The following is a 27,218-nucleotide window of genomic DNA, read 5'->3' on the forward strand; positions in this document are numbered from 1 at the left end:
GGGTCGGCAATAGGCCGACCCTTAACCGGCCCGCCCGTGGCCGGTTCCGATCCGGGTAAGGGTGTTATCGAACCGAGCCGAGCCGAGCTCGAGCTCGAGCTCATATTTTACTACTCGAGCTCGAGCTCATATATTACTACTCGAGCTCGAGCTCGAGCTCATTTTTTACTACTCGAGCTCGAGCTCGAGCTCGATCGAATAGTAAAATATGAGCTCGAGCTCGGTTGTAGTTCGAGTACTCGAGCTCGAGCTCGAACTCGAGCTTTTATATTATATATATATATATATATATAAATTAAAAATATATAAATAAATAAATAAATAAAATATTATAAAATAAATTTATATATAAATATAATAAATAACATAATATTAATTATAAATTATAAATAAATATATAAATATTATAAATAAATTAATATATAAATATAATATTATATTATATATATTATATTTATATATATTTATATTATTTTTTTAATATATATATATATATGTGTGGCTTATCGAGTAGCTCGCGAGCTACTCGATCACATAGTTTCAAAGCTCGACTCGAGCTCGATTGTATGCTCGAGCTACTCGAGCTCGAGCTCAAGTCGAGCTTTGACCGAGCTACTCGCGAGTAGCTCGGCTCGTTTACACCCCTAGGTCCGGGTCCCGAAACTGTCGGTCTGGGTCCGGTTGACCGACGGTTCCGGATCCGGTTTGACCCTTATTTTTTAAAAAAAAAACTTGTAAAATTGAACTTTAAAAACTCTATCAAATATTTCATTATCTCAATAAAAAACTAATACATATATTAAATAAAAAATATATTATATTTCAATTTTTAACATCTTATAATATTACATTTATTCAATAAAAAATATATAGCATTTCAACTTTCAACATTATATATTAAAAACTCTATCTAGTTCAATAAAAAAATATATATATTTATTAAATAAAAAATATATTACATTTCAACTTTTCACAACTTATATTAAAAAATATATATATTAATAAAAATTTATTATATTTATTCAATAAAAATATATATTATATTTCAACATCTTATATTAAAAACTCTATTTATCTCAATTAAAAACTCTATTTATTTCAATAAAAAATATATTACATTTAAACTTTAAACATCTTGTATAAAAAATATTATTATATTTAATTATATTCAATCACAAAATATTAACAAATTAACACTTTGCCTAGTGGCAAAAATGAAGACTCAAAATCATTTGGTTTTGGGTTCAAATCTCACCTATGTATGAATATCAAATATATATTATTTAAAATAAAATTAAAATATTATTTTAAAAAGATAAACCCGCTAGGTCAACCCGGCGAACCCGGCGGGTCGGCGGTCGTCGAAGCATCCATGTTTGAATTTTCGATTTATTTTCGAAATGAAATATGTGCCTCGAATATCCAACTTAGAGTTTCTATGTAGTTGTCAAAACTGGTTTGTACTATGAATGTTCTTACTTATGTGATTGATTTTTGTATGGATTCAATAAAAATGTTTTACATCAGTGTTCCGTACAAATCTTGGTGGCAAAATTTCAATCATCCGATTTCAAGATCAAGAGCGAGCTCTCAAGAAAATACGTAGAACTCATGTGATACAATAATTTTACTGCTACTTGACCTAGATGGAGGATGCATATGCTATCTCCGTATTGTCGCAAACTTTTGTTAGGTTCATTGTTAGTCTAAAGCTTTTTAGTGATGCTATCTTATTATTTTTCTTTAGTGTATATGCGAACGCGATACATGTTTTCAGTTGTATAGCCTTTAGACGAGATTTTAGGTAGTATTTGAAAGAGTTTCTAAGAAGTATTTCTCAGTTTTTTCTTAACAAAAATTCAAAATTTTGTTAAGAAAAAAAATAAAAAATGCTTCCTACAAACTCTTCCAAACGATACTAGTTGTATAACTTCGTAGCTTTTGTTTTGTACTGGTTACTTATGTTCATAGAGACACCGCAACAACACAAAAAAAATGCCAGGAAACATAAATGTTGAGCAATCCAAGACACAGCTCAAATTTCAAACCTGAAGAAGTCAATAAATGTCCACAAAAAGACGGTAAACACACGGGCTCCAAAGCCTGCCGCATAATGTGAAAACATGACACCTAGTTTCATATGCAATAATATAATAGCTTTCCAGGAGCAAACGACATACAGTGAGACACCTCCAATTTGCGAAAATGGGGAAGAAAATTAAGGTGTCCAAATCGACGATTTTGCTTGCTACAATGCTGGTACTGTGGGAAATGGCTTCTCCTTGTCTCGGCTCATGTTACTCTAATGGCGGCGGCGACTGCAAGAAGTGCATCGTAAATCAGATGAAATACGGCTGCCCCCGCTGCGTTCCTATGATGCAGTGCATGGCCCGGTGCCTGTGGTGCGGCACGTCCCGTTCCCGGTGCATCAAGAAATGTGATTGCGGCAGTGGGTATCCACGGCTGGCTGACTGCAAGAAGTGTTTGTTACAGTGTAAATGTAGCTGCTCTGTTTCTGCTTAAAAATGTAGTCTTTCTTGTAAATTTCTGTGTGTTGAAGAATTTCGCGAAATATTCAATGTTTTGTGTCAATTTTCATCCGTGAGAAAAACAAATGTGTCGTTGATACCGACACTTGCAATACATATTTGGGTATTCAAAAATCGTATATTAATATCATATCTAAAAGAGTTGATATTCAAATATATTATTATCATATTTTCAATGTTTTATAGCGATGAAACAATAAAATGCATGAAATAGTTATGAATATACTTTTTTCAAAGAATTGTATTTCAGAAAAATCACTCTTAATCATTCTTGAAGAGATCTTTTACATAAAAACTAGAACATTTTGAAGCAAAATGATTAAATTTAATTGATACAATCGGTTTTAAAGGATACAGAATGCAGCAGGACCAATCTGACTAAAGAATGAAACAAGAAAACTCACTTGTTTGGAAATGAGCAAAGTTTCTGGAGGGGTTTGGCCTGCTTAGTGCTTCCAACTGGTATTTCTTGAACTGAAATAAGATGATTGAATGGCCCTTTCTGTAGATTGACACTTAATTCGCGACGAACGGAAGGTTCAAGGAATCCAAAAACGCGAGCCTAGCTAAAACAAGGATCTTTACGATGAATCGTCCCGTTTGTTAGTCTCCCAGGAATATTTTTCAGCCTGCAAGATTGCTCCAAGATTAACTTATACGTAGATGGATATTCCCAGGCCACGAAGGAGAATTCGTCGCTGTATTCGTCAACCCCTTCAGTCAACAACTGCCATATTAGAACTCCTGAGCCAGCTTCACTTCTCATTGCAGACTCGTAGATTTTGTCGTAAACCGTCTTCAGAATAACATCTCTGTCATGTAATCCTTCTGTCTCTGCCTTGAGGGTGAACGGAGATCCCACTTCTGTGAAAAGAACAGGCTTCTTCAGCACGTTCTGGCTATCAATTATATGCGCGTCAGCCCACTTTGAAAGGTATTTTGCTTTTGCTTCTAAGCTTGCCTCTGGGATCCTGGAACATACCAACATACACGGGCAAGGATTAGCAACGTAGCCAATTCCCAAAGGAGGAGACATTGCAACTAATTCTGCCAAACTTGTGCAAAAGTCGACTTCTTTTGCCATTATATAGTAAAATTAGCCTAAATACGCATAAACCAAACATGATAGTAGCAGAGGGAATTGCAGCTACCCAACAGCGTATCTCGAAAGGTCCAACCCTTCAACGCGGAAAGTTCGAATCTTTTTTTACCATTATTTGACAAGAAAGATGTTATGTTACACTGAGTTCAAAGATTACGGCTGAAAATTGAGAGAAAAACAGAAGAATTTTGCAGAAACCATTTTTTTGCGAAGTAGAGGGCATTACTAACCAGCTGTGAGGGTAAGCATGAACTGAAGCAAAGTCTATATCTTTGATAGCTGAATTTTGTATAAAATCAGAACCAAGGGAAGCTGCCCAATCCCCTGGATTCACTCCATGATTCTGACTTGATTTTGGACCATAAAACCCTTCAAGTCCAACAGTCACCAGATGTTTTTGGTCCATACTTTTCACAAAAGCAGCCATCTCTGTAATCCAATCCTGTTAATCCCATTAAACATTGAAGCCGATCATATAATTGGGTTAAATGTTATTTGTGTACAACGTTCACAGAACAGAAACTCCGCAATCACATTTACCTGAAGAGCAGGAGAACACGAAACGGATTCACACCGAGGCTCATTCATGAGTTCCCAGGCAAATATGGAAGGTTCCTCGGAATATTTTACCCCCGTGTAGGAATTCTTTCTGGTTAAAATAGCCTGCAAGAATTACCAAACAGTTACACGGCGAAAGGGTTCAAGTATCGAAAATCGAAACAATGTCGTCCAAATCAAGGTTCGTGTACCTTAACATAAGCCTTGTAATATCCTTTGATGGTTATGTCGGAGAAAAATGGATCTCTTGAAGAAGTAACGTTGGCTCCAGCTTCTTCCGCCCATTTTACGTACTGTGCTTTTCCACCAAAAGCATTCAAATTATTTACAAGACTGAGGATTAATCTTACACGATGTCTCCTCGCTTCAACCAATACAAAGTCCAATGCCTGAAATACAATCAAGAAATCAAAGCAATTGGACAAAATCCACAAACTTAGAGCTTGAAAAATTAAAATCCCAAATCAAGTAGCAAGAACCTTGAAAACCCTTTCATTGAAAACACCTGGTTTAATCTGAAGAGCATTGGGGCCAGAACCGTCACTGAAAGCCCAAGTCCTGCAAACACTCAACCCCATTTCAGCCCCTCTTTTGAGCATCTCAGTTACCCTGTATCGCGATTGTCCCAATGCGCTTTCCTCCAGAAACCAATAGGAATTCCACCCATTCACATACAAATCTTTTTCTGCAGGTGGCGATCCTGGAATCTCCTTCTCGAGGAGCACAAATCTGGTATGGTTGACTCCCACAAAACCCATTTCGGGCAGGTTCCATACTATAACTGGTAGCGTAAAATTGAGGTGATCACTGAAGTTGATATACAAAAAGCCCAGAATGGTGAAGATGCCAAGGGCTGGGTATAATCTTTTTTCTCTCCATTGAGATTCCATGGAAGGTGGTAGAAAGATTGAGCTTTCAAGCTCGGTAGGAATCCCCTTGTTTGGCGATTGGAGACCTTCTTCATTCATTGGCCTGGAATTTAGGTTTGGACCGTTGGGTGTCGTTTGTTCGCTGGAAGTCAAATGCTAAAATATTCAGTTGTCACAGCTAATTCTCCTTATTTTGACCTTCCTTTGTACAAATTTCGTCTTTAGTCGATGGATTGGCACCAACGAATTGTTTTCAACAATAGCATTATTTATTTCAAATTCGAAATCCCAAAGGTTCAAACAGGATAATCGTCACGCTGTCGAGAGCAGAAATCTAAAGTTACTCTAACATGGTGAATCTTTTTCACCTACATAATTTGTTAACATGTTTCATATAGGAGCAACAAAACAAACGAAATGCATACGAGGTTCCGAGTGGAGAAGAAATGACAGAAAAGGCAACATCTTTGGCCAGAATCACCCTCTTATATCTCAAACAGAACTTCAAGATGATCTTGCACGTCTTCTGTTTCTATTACATTCTATATCATTTAAGTATGGACAAGAAGAACAAGACGTGATTCTTAAGAGATAACAAGTACACACGTGATAGCTTTCAGCATATAAATTTACAGACAAATGAAGAGAGATATAAAACTCAAGTATACTTGTATGTGTAAGATCATTGGTCGCTAAGAAACCTCTCAAGACAACGCAACCCCAAATGCTCGGCGCAAAATCTCTCCATTTCATTCCCACCGCCTTTTTCTTTGCAGACCTCTTTCTCTATCCCCACTAAGATGTCGTCCCAATCCATCAAATATCCATCCCAATTCTCAACTCTAGAGTCTGTCACAGCATCTAGTATCTCTTGCAACCCCACAATCCTTCGGTTCACGTGTCTCCTCAGCTCCCGTACGTTGGGATCAATCCCAGGCACCGAGTCAAGCCTGAGTAACAAGCCCATCAAGGCTTCGTTAATCTTGATCCTCTCCCTATCACTGGTGCGCACAGAATCAACTGTGTCCTGCCATAAATAGCTAAGAAACATTTAGAAGGAACTGAAATCTGTATAACATTATGAATAATGCTGATGTAAAATTTGCAACTTATAATTCTAGTGTTCCAATAATCCATTGCAAAAGTTAGCGATATGGCACCCAATAAGCACCCTCATTAAAAATACAGCAGGAAACAGCAAAACACAGTCAATCACTTGCATGAATGCTGAAAGACGTTGATTAATCACATGGCAACGGATATCAGAAGAAGCAATAGCACGAAAATTAGCTCAAAATGCCACTACATAAACAATAACTTTATAGGCTGCTGATAAAAGAGCTATGTTGAAGGGCATAGAACTACTTTTCCTGAAGTAATTCTCCTTGCGAACGAGTAATCCAACAGGGATAAGCACAAGACCAAGCAGAAAATGAAAAAACACGACCAGGACGTCTTTAATTTAAATTGAAAAATTACTAATTGAATTTGTGTTTTTTCTAGTTCCAATTTCGGGAGCTGACTAATCAGTTAGCAGTACTGTGTCTTCCCTATACAAATCTAGAGTTCACATTATACAGAGACAATCAAACTAGAAAAAGAAATTGTTGCTTGCCATTTAAATTCAGATTAACCTCACAAGAATTTAACTTTGAATGTAGCATTAGTTAAAATAGTAGCGAAAACGCCAGAAAATCCACCAAATTTAATAAATTCCACAATCGTAACTTTAAGTTTCGGTCATCATTAACATCAGTAATATGCTACATAATCCAATAACTAATACGAATAGAAAGAAAAACGAAGCATAATCAGACGCACAAAGCTCAAGTAAAACACAATAAAAAAAAAAAGGTAATGCGTGTAGGAGCGAGAAATCAGAATCAATGCCTGGCGTTGGATGATTCTCTGCCAGTACTGAGCTTCAGAATTGACGGCGGCGATCTTCCTGACAAGGGTGCGGACACTGTGAGATCGGTAGGCGGACTGTATCCTAACCGCAGCGGAGGATTCTGGTAAAGGGGATTGCAGGGGAAGATGAAGAGTCACAGGAATGGGTTCTGGTGCGGGCTGTGTTTGGACTGGGATTTGCTTGATGATCGGATCGGAGTCGGAGGTTGAATGGTCATTGAGAGAGCAGACGGTGGTTGTGGCGGAGCTGTAAGAGAAGAACCATGGCCGCCAGGAGGATTTCATTTTACCGACACAATAAAGGGAAAGCTGATTACAATTGGAGTCAAAGTGAAGACGAGAGGGTGACGTGGACAGTGTCACAATTGATGCCGTTGATTTTGGGATTCGGGGCTAAACATAGAATGATATCAACTGGAAAATGACACACACGACTACATTTTTTTTGTTAATATCGTGTCAATTCACGATCGTTATTTTTAGTGTGTATTGAATAAATTCTTGAACTAAAGCAATAACTTACAAACTACATTAGTTAGTTAAATTGTTAAATCACACTAAGCAAACCTTGGTACAATCTCGAGACTCCAATGTAACAATCTCGTAAAAAAGACCAATAGTCACTTTCCAAAATTAAAAAAATACCATGTGTAAATGCTTTTTGGTACAAGATGTGATTTAAAAATAAATCATGCGAGATCTATTAACATCTTGTACCAAAACGCATCGGGAGTAGAAGTTTAGCACGCAACGACTTGTGTTTTACACGAATTATTATTGAAATGAGAATTAATATTTATATTTTATTTTGCGTTATTTACAATTCACTTGATATATAAAATATTTATCAAATTTATTCATAAATAAAATATAAATAAAAAAAAATAAAATGTAAATATCAACTACAGTCGGTTGAAATTTAGAATTAATATATAACTATTATAAATAGTTAATTGATACACTATCCACATAAAAAAATCAATTTTATTTTTTTTAATGAAATTATTTTTAAGTCCAACGCGTTCTGTCATTACAAGTTTAAAATCACGGTTTTGAAAATCACTTGGAATTGCCGCAGATCGGAGGAATGCAGATGGAGAGGATCCCGCGCCGCCTCAAATTTCAGCTTCGATTCCATATCAGATCGAAGAGTTATTGGCGTCGGGGATCTTTGATTTACTTGTAGAATTGACTATTTTCGCCGATTAAATCCAAATTCAAATTATACTTTGGATTAACCAAGAAGGTGCATATCGAACTTCAGATTTCCCAATTTGTTGATTACTGATCAATGAAAGTCTCATCAACAGTTTGTGATCCCACTCTGCATTCGTTGTTTCAAGAGAAAGTGTATATTTATATCCAGAATGCGTTCTTTTGATGCAGGACGATTAGAGATAGAAAATGCCAATAGATTTGATACTGAAGCCATCATGCGGCAGTTGTGGTTCCTCGGTCGAGCTTTATGGAAGCACGTGCAAGCACCTGACGCTTTGCGTGACGTGCGGCAAAACCATGGCGGAGAATCGAGCCAAATGCTATGAGTGCGGAACAACCATCACTCGTTTGATCAGGGTTTGGTTCTTTACTAAGGCAATCTATGTATCTGTGCAATGTATGCTCCAAATTCAGAACATGGAGGAGTTTTACTTATTCTCTCAATAATGGTTTTGGTGAAGGCTTGCCACTAATAGTTATGAATAAAAAGTTTAAAGGATCTATAATTCCGTTCTATTTATCTCATGACATGCTTGTCTTCTATGCGCTTCCAGTTGGCAACAATTGCGAAACATGCTATTATTTGAAAAACAAACATGTATGCGAGATCAATTCCCAATCTTTGCTCCCTAATCAACCAAGACTAAACCTTTTTCCATTTTGGGGGATTAACTCTTAAAAGCAAGATTACAGGGATGGATTCTGCCAATGAGTTACTTTCTGTTCATGTCTCTGTGTGTCATGTCATGGAATAGCTATTAGTTCTGATAAATTCATTTTTTGGCTCTTGTTGTCTCATATTAGGAATACAATGTCCGGGCAAGTTCCAGTAGCTACAAAAGTTACTTCATTGGAAGATTTGCAACAGGAGTACCGAATTTTAAGAAGAAGCATGATAATAAATGGTCATTACAGAAAGAAGGTCTGCAGGGTCGCCAAGTTACTGATGCCTTACGCGTACTGATTTTATCTTACAAGATAACTTTTGGTTTGTATTTTTTGTCTCATTAGTTGCAATTGCTGGTGTTCTTAGTATGTAACTGAATTTTTTGATTTTGTTGTTTGTCAAATAATTGCCTGCAGCTGCCTCTTTTAATTAAGATAAGCTGGGAAAATAATGAAAGCACTAGGAGAAAGCCTTACCATCTTTCGCCGATTTCATGGAAGTGTCATTGGATAAGATAAATTTACTTACATGTGTCTATACTTTGTGAAGTGATGTGCTGTGCTGAAGTCGTTTCCCCCCCCCCCCCCTTATTTTTGTAATATATAACGTAAGCATAGAAGTTTGAGTAGTCCATGTCCTTTGTCTCAGGGTGGTTGGCTATATGTTGCTTGCCAGTAAAACTCTTATTTGTTTTATCTGCTAGCTGTTTGCTATCATTGTATGATTGCATTGCGTAGGAGAAGTACAAGAATAAACCTTGGCTGCTGGAAGATGAGACAGGCCAGTTTCAATACCATGGTCACCTTGAGGGTTCACAGTCAGCAACATATTACCTTCTGATGCTTCAGGGGAAGGAATTTGTTGCCATTCCTGCTGGTTCATGGTACTATGCAGTAATAATTCAGCATTTGTTCTGCGTTGCTTCATATTTTACCATATACGCTTTCTCTCTTTCTAGGTACAATTTTAACAAAGTGGCACAATATAAGCAACTCACTTTGGAGGAAGCCGAAGAAAAGATGAAAAATAGAAGGAAAACTGCTGATGGTTACGAAAGATGGATGATGAAAGCAGCAAACAATGGACCTGCTGCATTTGGTGAAGTTGAAAAGTTTGATGAACGTGAAAGTGGATCTGGTGGTGTGAGAGGGCGTAAAAGAACCCCAGGTGATGATCATGAGGGCAATGCCTCAGATAAGGGAGAGGAGGACGAGGAAGATGAGGCAGCAAGAAAAAGTAGTCTAGGACTTAACAAGAAAAATGGGGATGATGATGATGAAGGCCCTAGAGGAGGTGACCTGGACTTTGACGATGACGATATTGAAAAGGGTGAGAACTAAATGTTTAACTATTTCTTGCAACTGCTAAAAAGTTCATGTGTGTCAGCCTTCTGTGTGGATTTTATGTATTAGCAAATGTTTTGTAAATATGTGTAAGAAACTCATTTTGTTCGCAATAGTTTCTGGTTTGGCTTAATAGTATTTAAAGTCATTTAACTGTCACCTGACGTTTTCCTCTCTTTGTTTTCAATGTCCACTACATGTTTCATTGCACTGGTATTTTATGGTATATTTCCTTTTCAGAGAAGGATTAATGTCGACCTTTCTTATTTACTTATTTGATGCGTTTGTTTTCCTAATTATCAGTGTTAGCAGTTAGCACCAGCTTCGATTTTATATCATCTACATCTCTACCGCACCCTGAATTTTTTATATGACTATATCATATGTATTTTATACGGAAAATTCGATCTATCTTTTTTTAAGGGTTTTTCCATCTTCTCCAGGCGATGATTGGGAGCATGACGAAATTTTTACAGATGATGATGAAGCAGTTGGCAATGATCCAGAGGAACGGGAAGATCTGGCTCCTGAAATACCTGCTCCTCCAGAAATTAAGCAGGTGTTCTTTGCATTTTTTCATGCCATGTTGAATATGTACTTATTTGCTGGTTATTTCAGTACAGTTTGACATTAATATGTTTACCTAGGATGATGAGGACGAGGATGAAGCTGATGAAGAGGAGGGGAAGCTGAGCAAATCTGGAAAAGAGCTGAAGAAACTTCTGGGGCGAGCTAATGGGCTGGATGATTCAGATGCAGAGGATGATGATGACGATGAGGATGATGTAAGTTTATCAGTTAGTCTATCCCGATCCTTGGGAATTGACAATCTTTCTCATATTTATTGCTGTGAATATTCTGACCTCGTGTAACCATCATAGTTACAATATCATGGTTAGCAGAAAGGTGTATTGATTCCTTAGTCGAAAGAGGTTTATATGCCTTATGTTTAGATAATCATACCAAGTCTATCCTCTCTTCATTTCTCATGTGGACTAAGGACCATATATGGGATTTTATTGTTGATATCCAGCACTTTAATGTTCTATTTTTCCGTGTATCTAGCTTACCCCACAGGGTTGTGAGCGAGAGTATAATTTTGTGTTTGTTAGATGGAAGATGATGTTTCTCCAGTACTTGCACCGAAGACGGAACCTCCAAATGAAAAGCCAGCCGAGCACAGTGCGCCACCGAAGGCCACGACTTCAGGATCTAGTCGTGGGACACCATCTACGTCAAAGTCTTCAAAGGGAAAAAGAAAATTTGGTGTGGAGGAATCAAGAGCAACTAATGGAGCACCTTTAAAGAAGGTAAAAACAGAAAATGTAAGAAAATTGTAAGAGAGACATCTCCAATGGCTCTTTTTTTTTCTTTTTTTCTTTTTTTTTTGTCCTTTTTCGATAGCTGACAAGTAGTTTACGCTGTTTTACATATGATAAATGTTTTCTGTAATTCAGGAAGTAAAATCCGTGAAAGATGAGATTTCTCCGTCTACAAAGAGCAGTGCACTGCTGAAAGGCGCATCACCGCCAGTATCGATAAAAACTGCGCCAGCAACACCTTCCGGACCCGTGACCGAGGGAGAAATAAGGCGTGTTCTAGCGCAGAAGACACCAGTGACCACGCAGGATCTCGTAGCCAAGTTTAAATCTAGGTTGAAGCTCAAAGAGGTACAAAAATCTTTATTTATTTTCTATCATTTAAAAGGCTGTAGATTTAACTACATTTACATGTAGCATGTGGTTGAAATGAACTGTCGTAATGCAGGACAAGGATGCTTTTGCTGCTATATTAAGGAGAATATCAAAGATACAAAAGACCAATGGTGCCAACTATGTAGTTCTTAGAGAATAATTTGAAAATTTTGTTTTGCTCAGATTATTGTTGTTTTAAGTGGAAACTTGTGTAATGACTAAAACTTTCATTTCTTGATTCAGAGAAACCGGTAATAGAGCAAGATCTTGATTTGTACTCGTATTCTCCCTAGATCGAGTAAAATAGACTAAATAAACCTACATATAATGTATAAAACTTTACATGTAGGAAAATATCGAGAAGGTAACAAAGTGAATAGACGAGTAGCAGTTTATTTAGTGCATCTGAATAGCTTACAACATCCAAACTTGACAATAGAAACAGAAGAACAAGACGAGTGTATTTCATCACACAGAGGTGATTGATAATAATAGTACTTAGAACACTTGAATAAAAAACAACATACATGCTAGTAAAATAGAAATCTACATGCCAATACAGGAAAGGAACAACGCTGCAAACACCGCGAACAAAAACACATTCAAGGCTGTGGCTGCGGAGGGATATGGAATTGTAGGTGGGGGATGAAGAGGGTAAGGCTCCTCCGGTGAGTATGGCTCGTAAGGCTCGTCGTGACCACGATCGTCGTGGCCATGATTCTGCACGGACACAGGCAGTTTCATCCCGTTCTTGCAGTTTTCGAGGTTCCCACTGCTGAAATACCTTGTCCCTTCTTTATCTAGTGTAACGTGATTCGATCCATCGGCATACATTTTGATGGGGTTTCGCAGATCACATGTTGAGAGCTCCTCCAGGCTTTGAAGCTCCACAATTGTACCCTCGGTCGCCGGGAGGCTAAACCCTGAATGCAAAAGGATTTATGTAAATCATGACACCCTTCTAAAGTGTCGAAGAGTTTCTGTGGACAAATTCGACTATCATGTAAAATATGTTAATTCCTCCAGTACACAATTCATTTCACTATTTTAACGCGATAAGTAATCCTAGAAAAGACCGATTGAGACTCCCTCCTCCATGGCTACAAAACTTTCCAAAACACTACCTGAGTCCAAAGTTTGGCCAAATATATACAATTATAGCTCATTTGGGGGGGGAAAAAATCAAACTAAAAACAAATAAATATAACAGTACCATTATCTTTTCAACATTACGAACCAACTCTTTTTTTCTACCAATATAGCATATGAATATAGCAAGTAATACTTGATTTAAAAAAAATATAGCAAGTAATACCTCCATCCCCATCCCAATATAGTTCAGTTTTTTATTTCAGTTTCTAGATCTTTTTTTTTTATTTTTATTTTACTCATATATGCTAGAAAAAGGCAACTAATTTTTCTATATAAAAAAAAAAAAACAAAAGTCATGTATTGAGTACAAATCTGTTCGAAGATGCCAAAGCACGAAATCATCTTTTCCAATTCAAACCAAGAAATATATAAATAATTAAATATTATGGGAGAACGACAAAAATCACGATTTACAAAAATTTAAAATTCTGAAAAAAATTATAAATAAATAAAGTACACCACGAGTATCATCTACACAGAAAACGCATATTTAATCAAAAATACGTTTTGTCAAGGATCTAAAAAAACATTTATTAAATTATCCAGCTCTGCCCATTATTATTTTAAAAAAAACATATAATACATGCATGAAAATTATTTTACACCGGAGCCCAAGTTCTGAAAAAGAGTTAATTCACGACAGATAAGTAAGGTTCTTACACAACTTGTCTCCAACCCTAAAAACCCGGCCCGACAACCAGGAGGAGATGTTGGAGGCGGAGCTCCAGCCTTCTTCTCCACCAACAACATGGTGGGTCTGGCCCGAAACCAGCTGTCCCGGCCCGAAAACTGCAAGAAACAGCAGCGTAGCAAAAACCTTGAGCAATGGTGCCATTTTCACCTTTCTTCCTTTTTCTTTCTGGAGAAATGGTTTCCTTTTGGTTTCACTAGCGGTGGAGTTTACTATGTTTACTTAAATAAAGTGGGTAGGTGTGTGGATACATACAGTTGCCCATAATTCAGAAATTATAAACTCGTGAATAATTTAAATTTGTGTACCCTTTCCTAAGTAATTTGTCATAATATAGTAGTATAAATAAATATCTCTATATAATTATATATTTTCTATTTATTGTGACATGAGAACAAGACTGCATGATTCAAGAATATTGAGTGGTGGAAAAGTTTTAAAGTTTATGTTTAGATAAAAATAAAAATAAAAAGTTTCTCTAAATATAATTTTTAAAAATTAATTAAGAGATTTTTTTTATGTTTTTAAGAAAATCAAACACCTTTATAACGGAAAAATATTTTTATTGAGTATTGAGTAGTTACTAAATGCACGTTTATTTCTAAAACAAATTTTAAAATATTTATTTTAAAAAAATTGTATAGAAAACAGTTCCCAAGTAATGAAATTATTAAAAAAAATAAAATAACACGTGCTATTGGAGTACAATTTTTCATTTTTTTTATAACAATTAATTACTTTATTGACACGTACGTACCAGTTTGGTGGCAAATTTTAGCACTTACACGTTAAGGAGTACGTGTGCGGTGATTCATCAAATATATCATTATCGCTCGATCTCAATTACATTGATTGCCAAACGTCTTCGACAATTTTATAATTTAATACTCCAAGTTGTTGAATAATATTTGCACATCATTCGACAAAACGATCCAACAATTTCTATTGATGTCTATTCTCTAAGAAGTGCTAATCGTGTTACACATTTGCTTAGTTCACAAGAGGTTTTTAGAATGTTAAGATTTGAAATACGTTAACATGATATCATTTTTTTGCAAGATGCTGTAAATTTTGATGTATGTTACATTTAATGAAAAAAAAAATTCAAAAAAAAAACAGTAAGGTTTTTTTCGAAAAAAAAAACATCATAAGGTATAGTATAGAAGAACACATTTATTAGATAATTGACCTAAACTCCCATGAATTAAAGAAAGCTCCGTCCATTTCGTAGCAATAACTTATTTTCAAATTTGGATCGTTTACAGGCAAATCGATCGTTGGATCATGTAGATTTCGCATGAGATTCACATGATCTACCAACAATGTCGTATGCATTAATTTCAAATGTCACACACGTAGGTACTCGTTCAATATCTAGGCTCTTGGAATCGTATCCATACGATGATACAATAACCAAGAAAACCCCTCGTTTCTTTAATGATATATGTCTTTTGCATATTTTTACATTAGCCACGATGCACGCACATTGTATATATATTGTAATATTTGAATATGATTTTGTAACATTTTAATAAAATATAAGACTTATTAGCATGATTTTTAAAATCATAAATACTAAAATAAATAATTTAAATAATCAACACGGTGTTTGTAATATACACTAAATATAAATTTGTAGAAATGATGACCGTTAAAAATAATACAAATTACTCCTTAATTGAAGAAATAAAAAAAAGCATGTGAAAGTTGTAGAGAGAAAAAAGTCAAAACAAAAGTGAGGGAGATCAGTGAACTTCACAAGTTTGAAAAAGTTGGTATATGAGGTTATAATTGGGGTAATCAGTTTTACATTATTATCATTGTCGTTGTATTAATAATGAATAAATTCGAGGGCTAATTTAGGATTTCCACATTTAAAACCAAATTTTTTTTATAAAGGTTCACATATTATTAAATAGTAAAGATATATCCAATTAGATTAATATTCCATGTACACGCATGCAAGAATTTCCACCATGCACCACATTTTTTATTTATTTATAAAAATGGATCCGAGAAGTGGATCAAAGGCGAGTGATAGGTTTAATAAATCCGTCGTCCTTATATGTTAATAATGCTTTATTTATAAATTTATTATGTTGAATTAATAGGGAATGTTTTTAATCTCTAGCACTAATTCATAATATTGCAATCCTTCCATAGAGACTTGAATTATATATGTTTCTTTAAAATGGTATAAATTATGAGGTTGTGACTTGTGATCATGATTGATGAATATCTATTGTTTCTTTTTAGTTACTTATTATTAATTTTACGGTTATGATCATATAACTTTGATAAATATATTAATTTTTGTACTTTTTATTATGTAGTTATTAAAATTTTAAAACATGATCTAATACAGATAGCGGATTTGCGGGTCTAATTCAGATTTTTAGAAGGTCCGATGAAGGCCTCATGAACTCGTTCAAACCTTTTCTGTTGGCATCCTTGCTAACTTTTGCGTCGTTGATGTATCTGTTATTAGGGTGTACTTCGAATTCTGAAAACATGTACAACAACAGCAGCAACGGCAACAAAAAATAGCAACTAGTCGAGCCGAGAGAATCTCTTTATCCGCAAGACGAAATTGTCCGTTAACAATGTTCAACGTTGGCGGCAATCGTCTCTACGATACAACGACTATACAATCGAGATATAGCAGCACAACAAATATCTCGATCTTCGTCGAACTAAAATATGTATGAACTTTTTCTTTTGTGAGAGAGAGAGGGAAGAATTTGCAGAGAAATCTGATATTCAATCGTTTGATGTTCTCAGATGTTTTTTTTTTTATCATGTCTCTGCGTTATAACAGTCATATATATAAACTATGACTCAAAAATACACGATTTATGGCGTAAAGATGCAACCAATGCCAGAAAAAGACGCAGCTTTTCGGACTGTAGAAGGCGCGCTCACTTACTGTCTCGGCAGACGAGGGCTGCGCTCGATCGGTTGTTTTTAACCGATCGATCGCACTCACAAAAATAATAAAATATTATTCTTGAACCAAATTTTATCCAAAAAAAATAATTGTTCATAAGACCTCGCCTCGCCTCGCCCTGTCGCGCGTGTGTTCGTTGCATCAATTAGCGTCTTGCCCCTTTACAAAACATCTGATGCCCTAAGGGCCCAATCTCATAAACCAAAGTTGGATGATATAAGGTGAACAAAATATTGAACATGTTCCAGTGTGGGACAAATCAAAACAAGTTTTCCCTCCAATTTATTTTACCAAATTCAAACTATTCCAACACAATTCAAATAAACCTTTCAAGCCCATTTCAATTATAATTCATTCAATAATTATTCCAACAGTATCACGCTTTCAAATTTTCCATCCAATATTTTGATTCTCATCTTTACATAATTTCCGAAGAACTTTAAATTCTCTCAAATCAAATCCTCGAAATCCCAATATTATATGTTACTTCATCCGTCTCACTCATTTAAGTTATTTTTTTTCATATATCCCAATTATATATATTTTTCATATTTAACGTTATTTTCACTACTTTTTTACCAGTTTAATTTACTGATATTATATTAATATCATTAATTACATGTACAATTATATTATCATATATATATATATATATAGAGTTTCTTTCAAGTGTCCATTTATCATGCCCACTACCGTGCTCACCAATGATGAGACACTATTCTATTGGATGTGATAAATTGTAGGTCCAATAGAATAGTGCCACATCATTGGTGGGCACGGTAGTGAGCATGATAGGTGAGCATTTGAAAAAAACTCAATAAATATATATATATATATATATATATATATATAATATTAAAATCTTCACTGACTAAAGACAAAATGAGAAATTATTTTTAAAAATTTATTTTTCCAAACACCAACATAAGAATAAACGAGAGGGACAGAGGAATTATAAAAGATGACGGCACAAATTTTTAACAAATAAACGAGAGGGACGGAGGAATTATAAAAGATGAGGGCACAAATTTTTAACAAATTACAGCCGATCGAATGGGATGGAAAATGTCACCCTTCATGTACAGTCACTGTTCTAATAGTACATCTAAAAATGAAAATTTATCAATATATGTAAGGTCCAATGCAAAATAATAAACCTCGTATAGTTGATAAATATCCATCTTTAAATATTTCTTGGGGTAATATTATTCATAGAGGTATGATCTAATTTACCCGAACCGGAGAGTAAACTAGGACAACATGATCAGCCGGCGCTTCATGAGGCAGCATAAATTGCACCTTTTTCTTGATCACCCCGCCTTTGCTCCTCGTGCACATCCTACAAGCTTCCTCTTCGTCACCGCACAATTCCTCGATCTTCTCCAACTTCCCCGAAGAAAAACTGATTCTCGGCGTGTAAAACACATTGTTGAAATCCGGAGAAGTTTGGTACAAAACCCTCTTCATCGTTTCGGCTGTCTTAACGTTCTTGCAATCCAATATCGGAGAATTTAACATCATCTCTCGTAAGGTTGTGATTTTCCCGACATTAACAATGGCAGCGGGCTTGTGTTGATGTTGTGGAGTTGGGTTTGCTGCTGCTTCTTTATCGTTAGCTCCCGATGAGGGTTCCTTTGGAGGGAGTAAGCAGCAGAGGTTTTGACCCATTTGAGATTTGATCTAAATAATCAAATGGAGCAGAAGATTTCATTGGCAAAGAATATTGTTTGGCATGGGAATTGTAATACCTTGAAAAGTGCATGGAGGGGATTATATATAATCAAATGGATTTGACGATGGATTCGATGGAAAAAGATGCGTTTTATTATTGGTTATTGATAGCTTAGTTCTTGTCACTTCCTTTGATTTGCATGGCATAAATATATATGGTGTTCGGATTAAACTAGATTTCTTCTCTTCATAATTTCGATCGATCGATTTCATTATTAACCTATATATATGTGAGTTTGGTATGTTCGACACATGAACTTCTTCAACAACGCATTTGTTCTTATTTTAATCAATCATAGAATATATATACGAAAAGTCCAAATTTAATTATGTGTTATATATATCTAGTGGTAACTAATATATAGTGTTTTGAAATATATGTTTGTCACTCGTGAAATTTTCAAGAATGTATTATGTATATGTGGATGGTTTGAACCTTTGTGCATGCATTTGCTTTAAATTAAAAACAACAAGATCACTATACATGTATAGTTAAAAAAAATTATTTTAAGTTTCCTAACTGATTCAATTGGATTTTTCGAATACCCAAGAAAATACCTAAACACATAAAAATGAGAACCTACGATGAAATTGAAATCGTTGCGTAGTTATTAGTTAATAAATTCGGCAGTTCCTTAAATTGCCTTTATTGTCATTTTAGTTCTCTTTATTAGGTAGGTCTCGGTCTTTTTTTCACAAAATTCGTAATAATAATAATAATAAACACCTAGGCTGGGACGGAGCCACCCTTAATCTAGGGTGGGATCTTGCCCCACCTTTTTTTTAAAAAAAAAATAGTAGTTGTAAGTAAAAAATAAATAAAATTTGCAGCCCCATGCTTTAAAAAAAAAATTCAGCTATTAAAAAATTAAAAATAAAACAATTCTCACATATCACACTTCATTCCAATTTATTGTTTGGTTTATTATCGTACCTTTCGAAATTATACGATTTTAAGATAAAATTGACAACTCTAAAATTATGTTGCATATTTAATTGTAATTATTTCAATTATCATAATATTGACTAATGATGTATATATATGAGTTTGGCTTTTTACCCTAAAAATTTATTTTTGTGAATTTTAATTGAAAATAACAAAATATCAAGTTATTTTAACCAATATAGCATACGTCTATTATATCGATTAATTCAGTTCCGTTTCGATTTTTAACATAAAATTTTAATTTATTTATTTCAGTTTTATATTAAATTTTGTTAGTTAAAGCTAGATTTTTTTATTAAAAAAATCTATAAGTTCAATTAATTCAGTTTTCGACCGAAATAACAATTTTTCGGTCTGGTTTGTTCCATTTAGTAGTAAAATTTCATGTATTTGGTTTAATTTGTCGATATGTTTAATTTGTCGATAATTAAATTTTAAAAAGTTTGATTCGATTTGAATGTAATATTCACTCTAACTATTACGAACATAGGGCGATCCAGCCCCACCTAATTTTGAATCATGGATCTGCCCTGCACCTAAGTGTTTTTTAATATGAGGCCTCATATTATGGTAGTGTTTGCAATCTATAAAAATGAGTGATTATGGTTTTTTTCTTAATAAATTTGTGAAAAAAATTACAAAATCACCTATGTTTAGAGGTTGCAAACACTCATAAATATATAAGTCATTACGTTTAAGCACTTAATCATCACTAACTGATAAATATGGGACAAATGTTTTATCTCGTTGAAGAGGTAGGATAGGTCTTTTGTCTTGTGAGACAATTTTACGGATATTTGGTTTGACCGATTCTTATATAGAGTGAAAAGTAATACTTATGATATAAAATTAAACCGTGAAGCCTTTTGTGAGATTGTCTCAAACATATATATATCTTTGAGACATTTTGACTTAATCTATATCTGTGACTATAAATAATATTTTGACATAAAAAATCAAACGAATACCACTGAAAAGTGAAATCGTTGAGTTCACAAGATACTCGTGCACACAACATTAAATTCCGTTGGACTATGGATGTACGAGGGATAAAAGCTAAAATGTTTACTGTGTTGGGCCTATGAAAACTAGTGCTTGGGCTTGAAATTATATTTTCCAGTCTTAAAGACCAAAAGCCCACCTAGAAATATGCATAACTTGTTGCCACGAAAGAAACACATCAGAAAAAAATAATTTTAGGATCCGAATAGGGTCCCACCATATTTTTCTTGCTTGTAAGGCCTGGCCCACCGCCCACCATATGAAATTTATGACGTTTGAAATGACGTAACTAAAATATAATCTAAAAGTAAATTTCATATATATTTTCAAAAAAAGAGAGTAAATTTTATGAAAAAAAGACAAGTGACATCATACTCTACGAAATAAAAGTAACTTCGAGTCCAAGTTTTCACCATCCCAAACCTTAATAATTTTTTAAAAAAACTTTGATTTTATCCAAATCAAATATGAGAAAATTGCATCCATTATCATTATATAAATTTTAAATTTCGAATAGGTCTCTTGTGACAATTGAATGGATCTGAGATGGATTCAATTCATATTTCCACTGAATTAAAAATAAAATTAATGATTTCACTCAAATCAGTATATTTATAAACTATAATTTTGACATAAAATTAATATTTTTACTCAATAAATATATATTAATTACACAATATTTTTTCATAACATAGATAACAAAAAATAATACTTTTGAAATAAAAAATAATATTTTCGACATAAAAAATAACAATAACTTTTATGATTTAAGTCATAAATCATCTATCTTACAAAATTAACTTGTGACTCAAACGAATTTTGCGTTAAAATTCATTAAAAAAAGTTAACAAATTTTATGTTATGCATTTATTAAAATTATATCAACAATCTTTTCGATACCTATCTCTACATTTTTTAGATCTAAAATGATCTTAAAATTCAAATATACAATTTTTATAATAATAATTGACCTTTAAGGGCTTTTGGTAAGCATTGGCACAGTGGAAAATTCCCCATCATTCAAGACACGTCACCGTTTTCGTCACCATTTTCTATGCTAAAAAAGCCTTCCCCGTTGCTCTGATTTACGTTTGGTAAACCTAAAAAAAACTACTCTGTTTCTCTCTCTAAAGTAAGCTATGAAGAAACTCTACCGAAGAGGCACCGTGCACCCGACGCCGCCGGCGGTTTCAGACCACTTGCTGTCGTTTTTGCCGGCGGCGATATTGACTTTGACCGCCGCTTTATCTCTCGAGGAGAGGGAAGTTCTGTCCTACCTCATCTCTTGCTCCTCCGCTAACTTTTCCGACGACACCCACCACAAGAAAACATCCGGAAGTTCCAAGGGCGGCGCGGCGGCGGACCACCCTCCTTACTTCAGCTGCTACTGCTTCCGGTGCTACATGAGCTACTGGGTGAAGTGGGATTCGTCGCCCAATCGTCAGCTGATACACGAGGTGATGGATGCTTTCGAAGATAGCGAGAGGAAGAAGGAGAAGAAGAACAAGAAGGAGAGAAGGAAGGGCAAAAGCATCAAAAGAGACATTATTGTTCTTGAATTGCAGGAGTCCGACAAGTCTGAGCCGAGTTTGACCCATCAAGATATCAACTTTCTCTATTCCAACACAGAATCCGAGGATGATGCTGCCGCCGCCGCCGCCGCCTCCGGCGAAGATAAGGAGCAGGAGGAGCAGGAGGCGGCGGAGAAAGGGTCCATCAGGAGGTTCATGAGTTTTCTTGGAGACAGGATTTGGGGAGCCTGGGGATAAATATATGATTTAGCTTTACATTTTGGTTATACCATTTGAAGCCAATTTACAGTTTGCTGCAAGAAATTCTGCTAGTAAGCAATCAGTCATGATGTAAATTATGAGTTAGTTTTTATATGATCAAATTTAAATCCTCTGTTTAATCCCTCTTTGCTAATATATTTAAGATTAGTTTGTTGCTCATTTCGGGTTCCTTTCCAACTTTTGGGGATTTCCAATTTTGGAGTAAAATCAATGGTTATTGCTCGTGTGAATTTAATTTCCATTTACATTTTTGAGAGTGTGCAGATGTTTAAACTTGGAAGTATTGATGACTCCATGAAAAAAGTGGCTCGTGTTCATTTCTTGCTCTCATTCATCTTAATTTCTGGTATATATGCACAAACAAAGCCGTCATTTTTGCTCTCTCTAATTCTCATATTTTTGTCCGCTTTGCCGACCGGACTACCTTAATTTTGGACTGAAATTTATGCCGGGGAGGCTGACTTTTTCGAAACAAAGTTGAATCTCCATGATCTGTTCACATATTGTAGAGTTACAAATTATGATAGTTGCTACGAAAAGGCATGCTGGATTACGAGTTTATTATGTGCAAAGATAGAGAGGCACAAATTTGAATGCCTGATTTTGGTCATTGAGATCTTGATTAATGAACACGACAAGTTATTGTCTTGTGTGATGAGTCAGTCATTGGTGGGAATCTAAGGATGTCAACGAGCGGAATTAAGTCGAATTTAAGGTTTTGAATTTGGGTTCGAATGAAGTACAATTGAGTTCGAGCTCGATAAGTTCGAAAATTTTAATTTTTTTTAAATTTTCTGGACTCCAGTTTGGCACGAGATATAAAGTTTGATTTCAGGTTGAAATATTCTAACATATTTGCGAGTTATTTAATGTATAATTATATTTTATTAATAAAATATTTCAGCTCGCGAATTATTATATTAAACAAATAATTTTAGATCGAGTTCGGCTTTAAAAAATAATTCCAATATGCTTGAGTTCGGCTCGAATCCGATAACTTTAAATACAAACAAGATGTTTATCAGCCAACTCGAAAAACACGCGAACAAGTTTGATTCTTTTAAGTCCATAACAAAGATTGATGTTTTCCTCCTATTACTTCCCCAACACATATATAATGTGAAACTCCGTTGGAACTTAAGAGACACTCGTTTCATCTAATGATATTGTAATTATTTCGAGTGAAGCATAGAATAAACCGTGGTCGTTGATGTATTTTAATCTCCTATCAAACAAGTTTGTCATCGATGAAATGTAGCATAGCCTTCAAAACTCTTGACTTTACTTGATCTTACGGAGGTATATCGGCTAATTACATTAATCTCTCATGTGAAAAGTCTAAAACATATCGAAAAAATATTAATAGGTTAATGCATCTTTCAGTATTTTAAAATGTAACACATTTTATCCCTATATTATACAAATTCGGGCACATTTATACCCTCTGATAGAGTTTTTTTATGCTAAATTTTTTAAAACATAAGCTCTAACATGCTATTAATTTTGTGTTTTTGCTTTTTTGATTATTCACGTGAGGTGTTGATGCAATTAGCCCGAGGTATATATATTTTTTCACAATGATTCATGTCTTTCGATGAAACGATAGATTGTTGTTTATTTGATTGTTCAAATTGTGTCATTGTTACGTCAAAAAGACAAAAAAAATTGTGTCATTGAAAAATTTATATTAAAAAGAATTAAGTGAATATGCGTGATATATAGAAAATTGACAAAAACAAAATTTATAAAAACAGAAATTTCAAAATTTATGCGTGATATCATATCTTAAAAATAAATTCCTTAATTTGGTATTCTTGTTATTTTTTAATAGATCAAACTCATTTTGATACACGGATTATTGATAAAATATCAAATTAATATGTAAATTATTGAAAATGGTTTAATTGATATATTTTCAAGTTATAAAGTCAATTTTACCATTTACTTAAAAAAAAAATTAAACTACAATATTTTTGTTAAACTCAAACAGTTACACATTTTATTTTTCAAAATTATTTTATTGATTATAATTATAATTATAAGCATAAATTTATATGTATTTAAATTTTTTACTATAAAAAAGATATCGTACTCGTTATACGAAATATTATAAATATTAATTAATACAAAAAACACATGCATATAACAAATTATAAATTATATGTTCAAAAATAATATATATTAATAAATATTAATAAATATATAACTAAATTATATTTTTTTCTTTGTCTATGTCATTTATATTAATAAAATTACAACTCATCAATAAATAAAAATAAACAAAATTAAAATATAATTTATTATATTTATAAAAATATTATAAAGTAAATATTTTTTATATTTAAATATTTATTTAAAAATACAATTAAAAAGACAATGTAATATGTTAGAAGTGTCAAAACCAAGTAAAAAAAATATTATAATCATAATCGAGCAAATCGAGATAATAAACAAGATACACTGATGTGGTGTTGCTGCTCCGACCTCCACAGACTATCAATTTTTTTAATAATGTGTGTGTGTGTGTGTGTTTTTTTATTTATGATATACACGTTAAATACTTTTTCGGACGCATGATATACGATTTTCTTTTTATAGTATAGTAAATATGAATTTATTTTTTATAATTTTAATCAATAAAAAATATTAAAACACGAAATATGTATCTAGTTGAATTTAATAACAATATTGAACTTAAAAACAATTTAATTAGAGATAAAAATTGAATTTTTAGTTTGATTATATACTAATTAAATTATTTTCAATAGTTTATATACCAGTTTCACATTTTATCAATGGTTTGAATATCCAAAATAAATTTCACTCTTTTTGAATAGAGTGGTGTTTCAAAACCAAAGTTTCTTTAACATATCTTTAAAATTAAAACATATAATAGAAGTAAGTGTTGAAAAATATTATTATTATTAATATTATGTTGAATATTGAATGTTGAATGTTGAATATTGAGTTGTAAAATGTGGAAAATTAGTGTGTGATGATGTAGATGATGATGTATTTATTTTTGGACTAATCTCAAATGTGGATCTATAAATAGGTCTTCATTTGTGATGAAAAATACAATTGAATTGAGAGAAAAATATTATAAAGTGTAGAGTTTGATAAATTTTGAGTTTTGGAGTATTTACTTTTTACCGTAAATTTTTACTTTTTCACAACACGTTATCAGCACGATCGCTCGAAGGTTCTCTATATTTTCCGACGCTCCAAAATACAAGAAGAAGTTAAAAATATTCAACAAATAAGAATTTTTATTTTACTGTTTATATATTTTTATTGTGTATATATTAATATATAATATCATGTTATGAAAAAAATAAGTTTTTTTTCAAAACTTGTTATAAATCCTGGGAGGATGTTAAGACGACATCCCACACTCCCGGTAAGGGATACGACAAGTATAAAAGCCTCTAAGGTTTTTAAACAATAACGTGATATATATTTATTATGTATATATATTAACTATATTAATATATAATTTCATGTTATTATATAAAAGGTTGTCTATGACACAGACCTTATAATAACGTGATATGATATATATTATTGTGTATTTATATACTAACCATATTTGTATAATCTCATGTTATTATATAAAAGGTTGTCTACGGCACCGATCTTATAATAATATGATATGATGTACTATACCTGACTTTATACTAACTATATTAGTATAATTTCACAATATTATATAAAAGGTTGTCTACGACACCGACCTTATAATAATTTGATATGATATACATAATTATTTAATTATGATTATCATTATATGCATTGCATCATTATCACGAATTTTTATTCAACACATACTCGATTTTTTCTTACCCCCAACGGTCACAAACGGCTAGTTTTTTGCCTATAAATATGTTCACTCAAACTCATTTTCAATCACACCAAAATTCACTATTTCTCTCAAAATATTTTCTCCTCGGTTTTTTCGAAGATGAAGATGATGACATTTCTAAGGCTATTTTTCATAACGATTATGATCATCATGCTCACGAGTCTTGTACTCACCAGCGATTTTCCACCACATACTTTTTCTCTATTTGTACACGTACTTGTACTCATCGTTTATCCATTATTTTGTATTGTCATATTAATGGAAATTAACTTATAAAATGCATTGTTATTTTTCTAGTACCACCATGTCAAATTTGGCAAAGTTTAAATTCATTGCTCTCGATATCACTAGAAAAGAGCAAAGAAATGTTAATGAGAAATCATCAATCCTGACTCAATGTATCTACGGCATTTCCAGAAGCAAATGTCGTAAGTGAAAAATGAAAACCAAAATCAAATGCATAAACTAGATTTTGGTTGAGGTCGAGGATGTGGTCATGAACGTGGACGTAGAAATGATCGTGATCATGGTTATGGCCGTGAATATGAAAATAATCGAGATAGTTACTTCAATAACTAATCTCAAAAGAACGTCACGAACCACCCAAAAAGGCAGCATGAAAATATGAGTGAAAATAAAAATTACTCAAAAAGATATGAGAGTGTTTGTTATAAATGTGGCACTCCAAGACATTGGTCATGTACCCCTGAGCACTTATGTAAGCTCTTTAAAGTATCGATAAAGGGAAAAGAAAAAAAGACCAATTTTGTTGAAAACAGTAACCATTTAAGTGGTTCAACTTATTTCAATGCTGCCGATTTTTTTCAAATGATTTCGAGAACATTGATTAATATATTGGTGGGACTGAAATGTAACATGTTATATTTTTCATGCATTCTTATGAAACATGCTATATTTTGCATATATATATTATCCTTGATTTTCTTTATTGCATTTTTTTTGAAGTATGGAAAATTCTATGAGCAAATATGGAAATAATATCATGGAAATTTGCATACCAGATAGTGGTACAACACACACTATTCTGCGAGATGAAAGATATTTCTTGGAAATAAAACCAACAAAAACAATGGTGAATACCATATCAGGTCCTGTAGACTTGATTGAAGGTTGTGGAAAAGCACATTTTTTGTTACCTAATGGTACAAAATTTCTGATAAAT

At 33.6% G+C, this 27,218-nt stretch overlaps 6 protein-coding genes across 11 annotated transcripts; 3 read left to right on the top strand and 3 right to left on the bottom strand.

Moving 5' to 3' along the window:
- Positions 1-2,056: 2,056 nt before the first annotated feature.
- Positions 2,057-2,523, top strand: LOC140890290 (uncharacterized). Its single transcript, XM_073298052.1, has one exon. The coding sequence runs from the start codon at positions 2,206-2,208 to the stop codon at positions 2,521-2,523; it is 318 nt and encodes a 105-aa protein (XP_073154153.1). The 5' UTR covers positions 2,057-2,205.
- Positions 2,337-5,378, bottom strand: LOC140888667 (mannan endo-1,4-beta-mannosidase 6-like). Of its 2 annotated transcripts, XR_012152096.1 has the most exons (6): positions 4,689-5,187; positions 4,401-4,598; positions 4,192-4,314; positions 3,882-4,093; positions 2,954-3,520; positions 2,337-2,471 (listed from the first exon to the last, which is right to left on the bottom strand). XR_012152096.1 is itself a non-coding variant. In XM_073296364.1 (5 exons), exons 1-5 carry the CDS (start codon positions 5,175-5,177, stop codon positions 3,112-3,114), a joined length of 1,431 nt encoding a protein of 476 aa, XP_073152465.1. In that variant the 5' UTR covers positions 5,178-5,378; the 3' UTR covers positions 2,893-3,111. The 2 variants fall into 2 exon arrangements, 1 of the variants encoding a protein (XP_073152465.1); XM_073296364.1 differs by lacking the exon at positions 2,337-2,471 and having other exon boundaries at positions 2,893-3,520; positions 4,689-5,378.
- A 375-nt stretch (positions 5,379-5,753) lies between these two features.
- LOC140888668 (BAG family molecular chaperone regulator 5, mitochondrial) lies at positions 5,754-7,368 on the bottom strand. Its single transcript, XM_073296365.1, has 2 exons — positions 6,969-7,368; positions 5,754-6,105 (listed from the first exon to the last, which is right to left on the bottom strand). The coding sequence occupies exons 1-2, from the start codon at positions 7,272-7,274 to the stop codon at positions 5,761-5,763; spliced, it is 651 nt and encodes a 216-aa protein (XP_073152466.1). The 5' UTR covers positions 7,275-7,368; the 3' UTR covers positions 5,754-5,760.
- Positions 7,369-8,033: 665 nt separating this feature from the next.
- Positions 8,034-12,181, top strand: LOC140886835 (transcription initiation factor IIF subunit alpha-like). 5 transcript variants are annotated; one of them, XM_073293710.1, is made up of 10 exons: positions 8,035-8,235; positions 8,376-8,564; positions 9,012-9,164; positions 9,612-9,757; positions 9,833-10,203; positions 10,661-10,776; positions 10,865-11,002; positions 11,330-11,527; positions 11,675-11,887; positions 11,985-12,181. In XM_073293710.1, exons 2-10 carry the CDS (start codon positions 8,394-8,396, stop codon positions 12,069-12,071), a joined length of 1,593 nt encoding a protein of 530 aa, XP_073149811.1. In that variant the 5' UTR covers positions 8,035-8,235; positions 8,376-8,393; the 3' UTR covers positions 12,072-12,181. The 5 variants fall into 5 exon arrangements, with proteins under 5 accessions (XP_073149815.1, XP_073149814.1, XP_073149811.1 ...); XM_073293709.1 differs by having other exon boundaries at positions 8,036-8,235; positions 11,330-11,542; XM_073293714.1 differs by lacking the exon at positions 11,985-12,181 and having other exon boundaries at positions 8,034-8,235; positions 11,283-11,527; positions 11,675-11,812.
- A 34-nt stretch (positions 12,182-12,215) lies between these two features.
- LOC140891279 (cucumber peeling cupredoxin-like) lies at positions 12,216-13,957 on the bottom strand. The gene is made up of 2 exons (XM_073299693.1): positions 13,724-13,957; positions 12,216-12,834 (listed from the first exon to the last, which is right to left on the bottom strand). The coding sequence occupies exons 1-2, from the start codon at positions 13,896-13,898 to the stop codon at positions 12,458-12,460; spliced, it is 552 nt and encodes a 183-aa protein (XP_073155794.1). The 5' UTR covers positions 13,899-13,957; the 3' UTR covers positions 12,216-12,457.
- A 7,507-nt stretch (positions 13,958-21,464) lies between these two features.
- LOC140892915 (uncharacterized) lies at positions 21,465-22,395 on the top strand. The gene has a single exon (XM_073301957.1). The coding sequence runs from the start codon at positions 21,520-21,522 to the stop codon at positions 22,147-22,149; it is 630 nt and encodes a 209-aa protein (XP_073158058.1). The 5' UTR covers positions 21,465-21,519; the 3' UTR covers positions 22,150-22,395.
- Positions 22,396-27,218: the final 4,823 nt, after the last annotated feature.

Source organism: Henckelia pumila, chromosome 3 (assembly GCF_033568475.1).
Source record: "Henckelia pumila isolate YLH828 chromosome 3, ASM3356847v2, whole genome shotgun sequence".
Taxonomy (NCBI): Eukaryota; Viridiplantae; Streptophyta; class Magnoliopsida; order Lamiales; family Gesneriaceae; genus Henckelia; species Henckelia pumila.

What these genes read in the sequence shown, in the direction of transcription:
- LOC140890290 (XM_073298052.1), top strand. Translation starts at nt 2,206, where the DNA reads ATGGGGAAGAAAATTAAGGTGTCCAAATCGACGATTTTGCTTGCTACA.
- LOC140888667 (XM_073296364.1), bottom strand. Translation starts at nt 5,177, where the DNA reads ATGAATGAAGAAGGTCTCCAATCGCCAAACAAGGGGATTCCTACCGAG. An exon ending in ATTACAAGGCTTATGTTAAG is followed by an intron (nt 4,315 to 4,400) that starts GTACACGAACCT and finishes TAATTCTTGCAG; the next exon opens with GCTATTTTAACCAGAAAGAA. An exon ending in CGTGTTCTCCTGCTCTTCAG is followed by an intron (nt 4,094 to 4,191) that starts GTAAATGTGATT and finishes TGGGATTAACAG; the next exon opens with GATTGGATTACAGAGATGGC.
- LOC140888668 (XM_073296365.1), bottom strand. Translation starts at nt 7,274, where the DNA reads ATGAAATCCTCCTGGCGGCCATGGTTCTTCTCTTACAGCTCCGCCACA. An exon ending in AGAGAATCATCCAACGCCAG is followed by an intron (nt 6,106 to 6,968) that starts GCATTGATTCTG and finishes TATTTATGGCAG; the next exon opens with GACACAGTTGATTCTGTGCG.
- LOC140886835 (XM_073293709.1), top strand. Translation starts at nt 8,394, where the DNA reads ATGCCAATAGATTTGATACTGAAGCCATCATGCGGCAGTTGTGGTTCC. An exon ending in GCCATTCCTGCTGGTTCATG is followed by an intron (nt 9,758 to 9,832) that starts GTACTATGCAGT and finishes CTCTCTTTCTAG; the next exon opens with GTACAATTTTAACAAAGTGG. An exon ending in CTAGGTTGAAGCTCAAAGAG is followed by an intron (nt 11,888 to 11,984) that starts GTACAAAAATCT and finishes GTCGTAATGCAG; the next exon opens with GACAAGGATGCTTTTGCTGC.
- LOC140891279 (XM_073299693.1), bottom strand. Translation starts at nt 13,898, where the DNA reads ATGGCACCATTGCTCAAGGTTTTTGCTACGCTGCTGTTTCTTGCAGTT. An exon ending in TAGGGTTGGAGACAAGTTGT is followed by an intron (nt 12,835 to 13,723) that starts GTAAGAACCTTA and finishes TTTTGCATTCAG; the next exon opens with GGTTTAGCCTCCCGGCGACC.
- LOC140892915 (XM_073301957.1), top strand. Translation starts at nt 21,520, where the DNA reads ATGAAGAAACTCTACCGAAGAGGCACCGTGCACCCGACGCCGCCGGCG.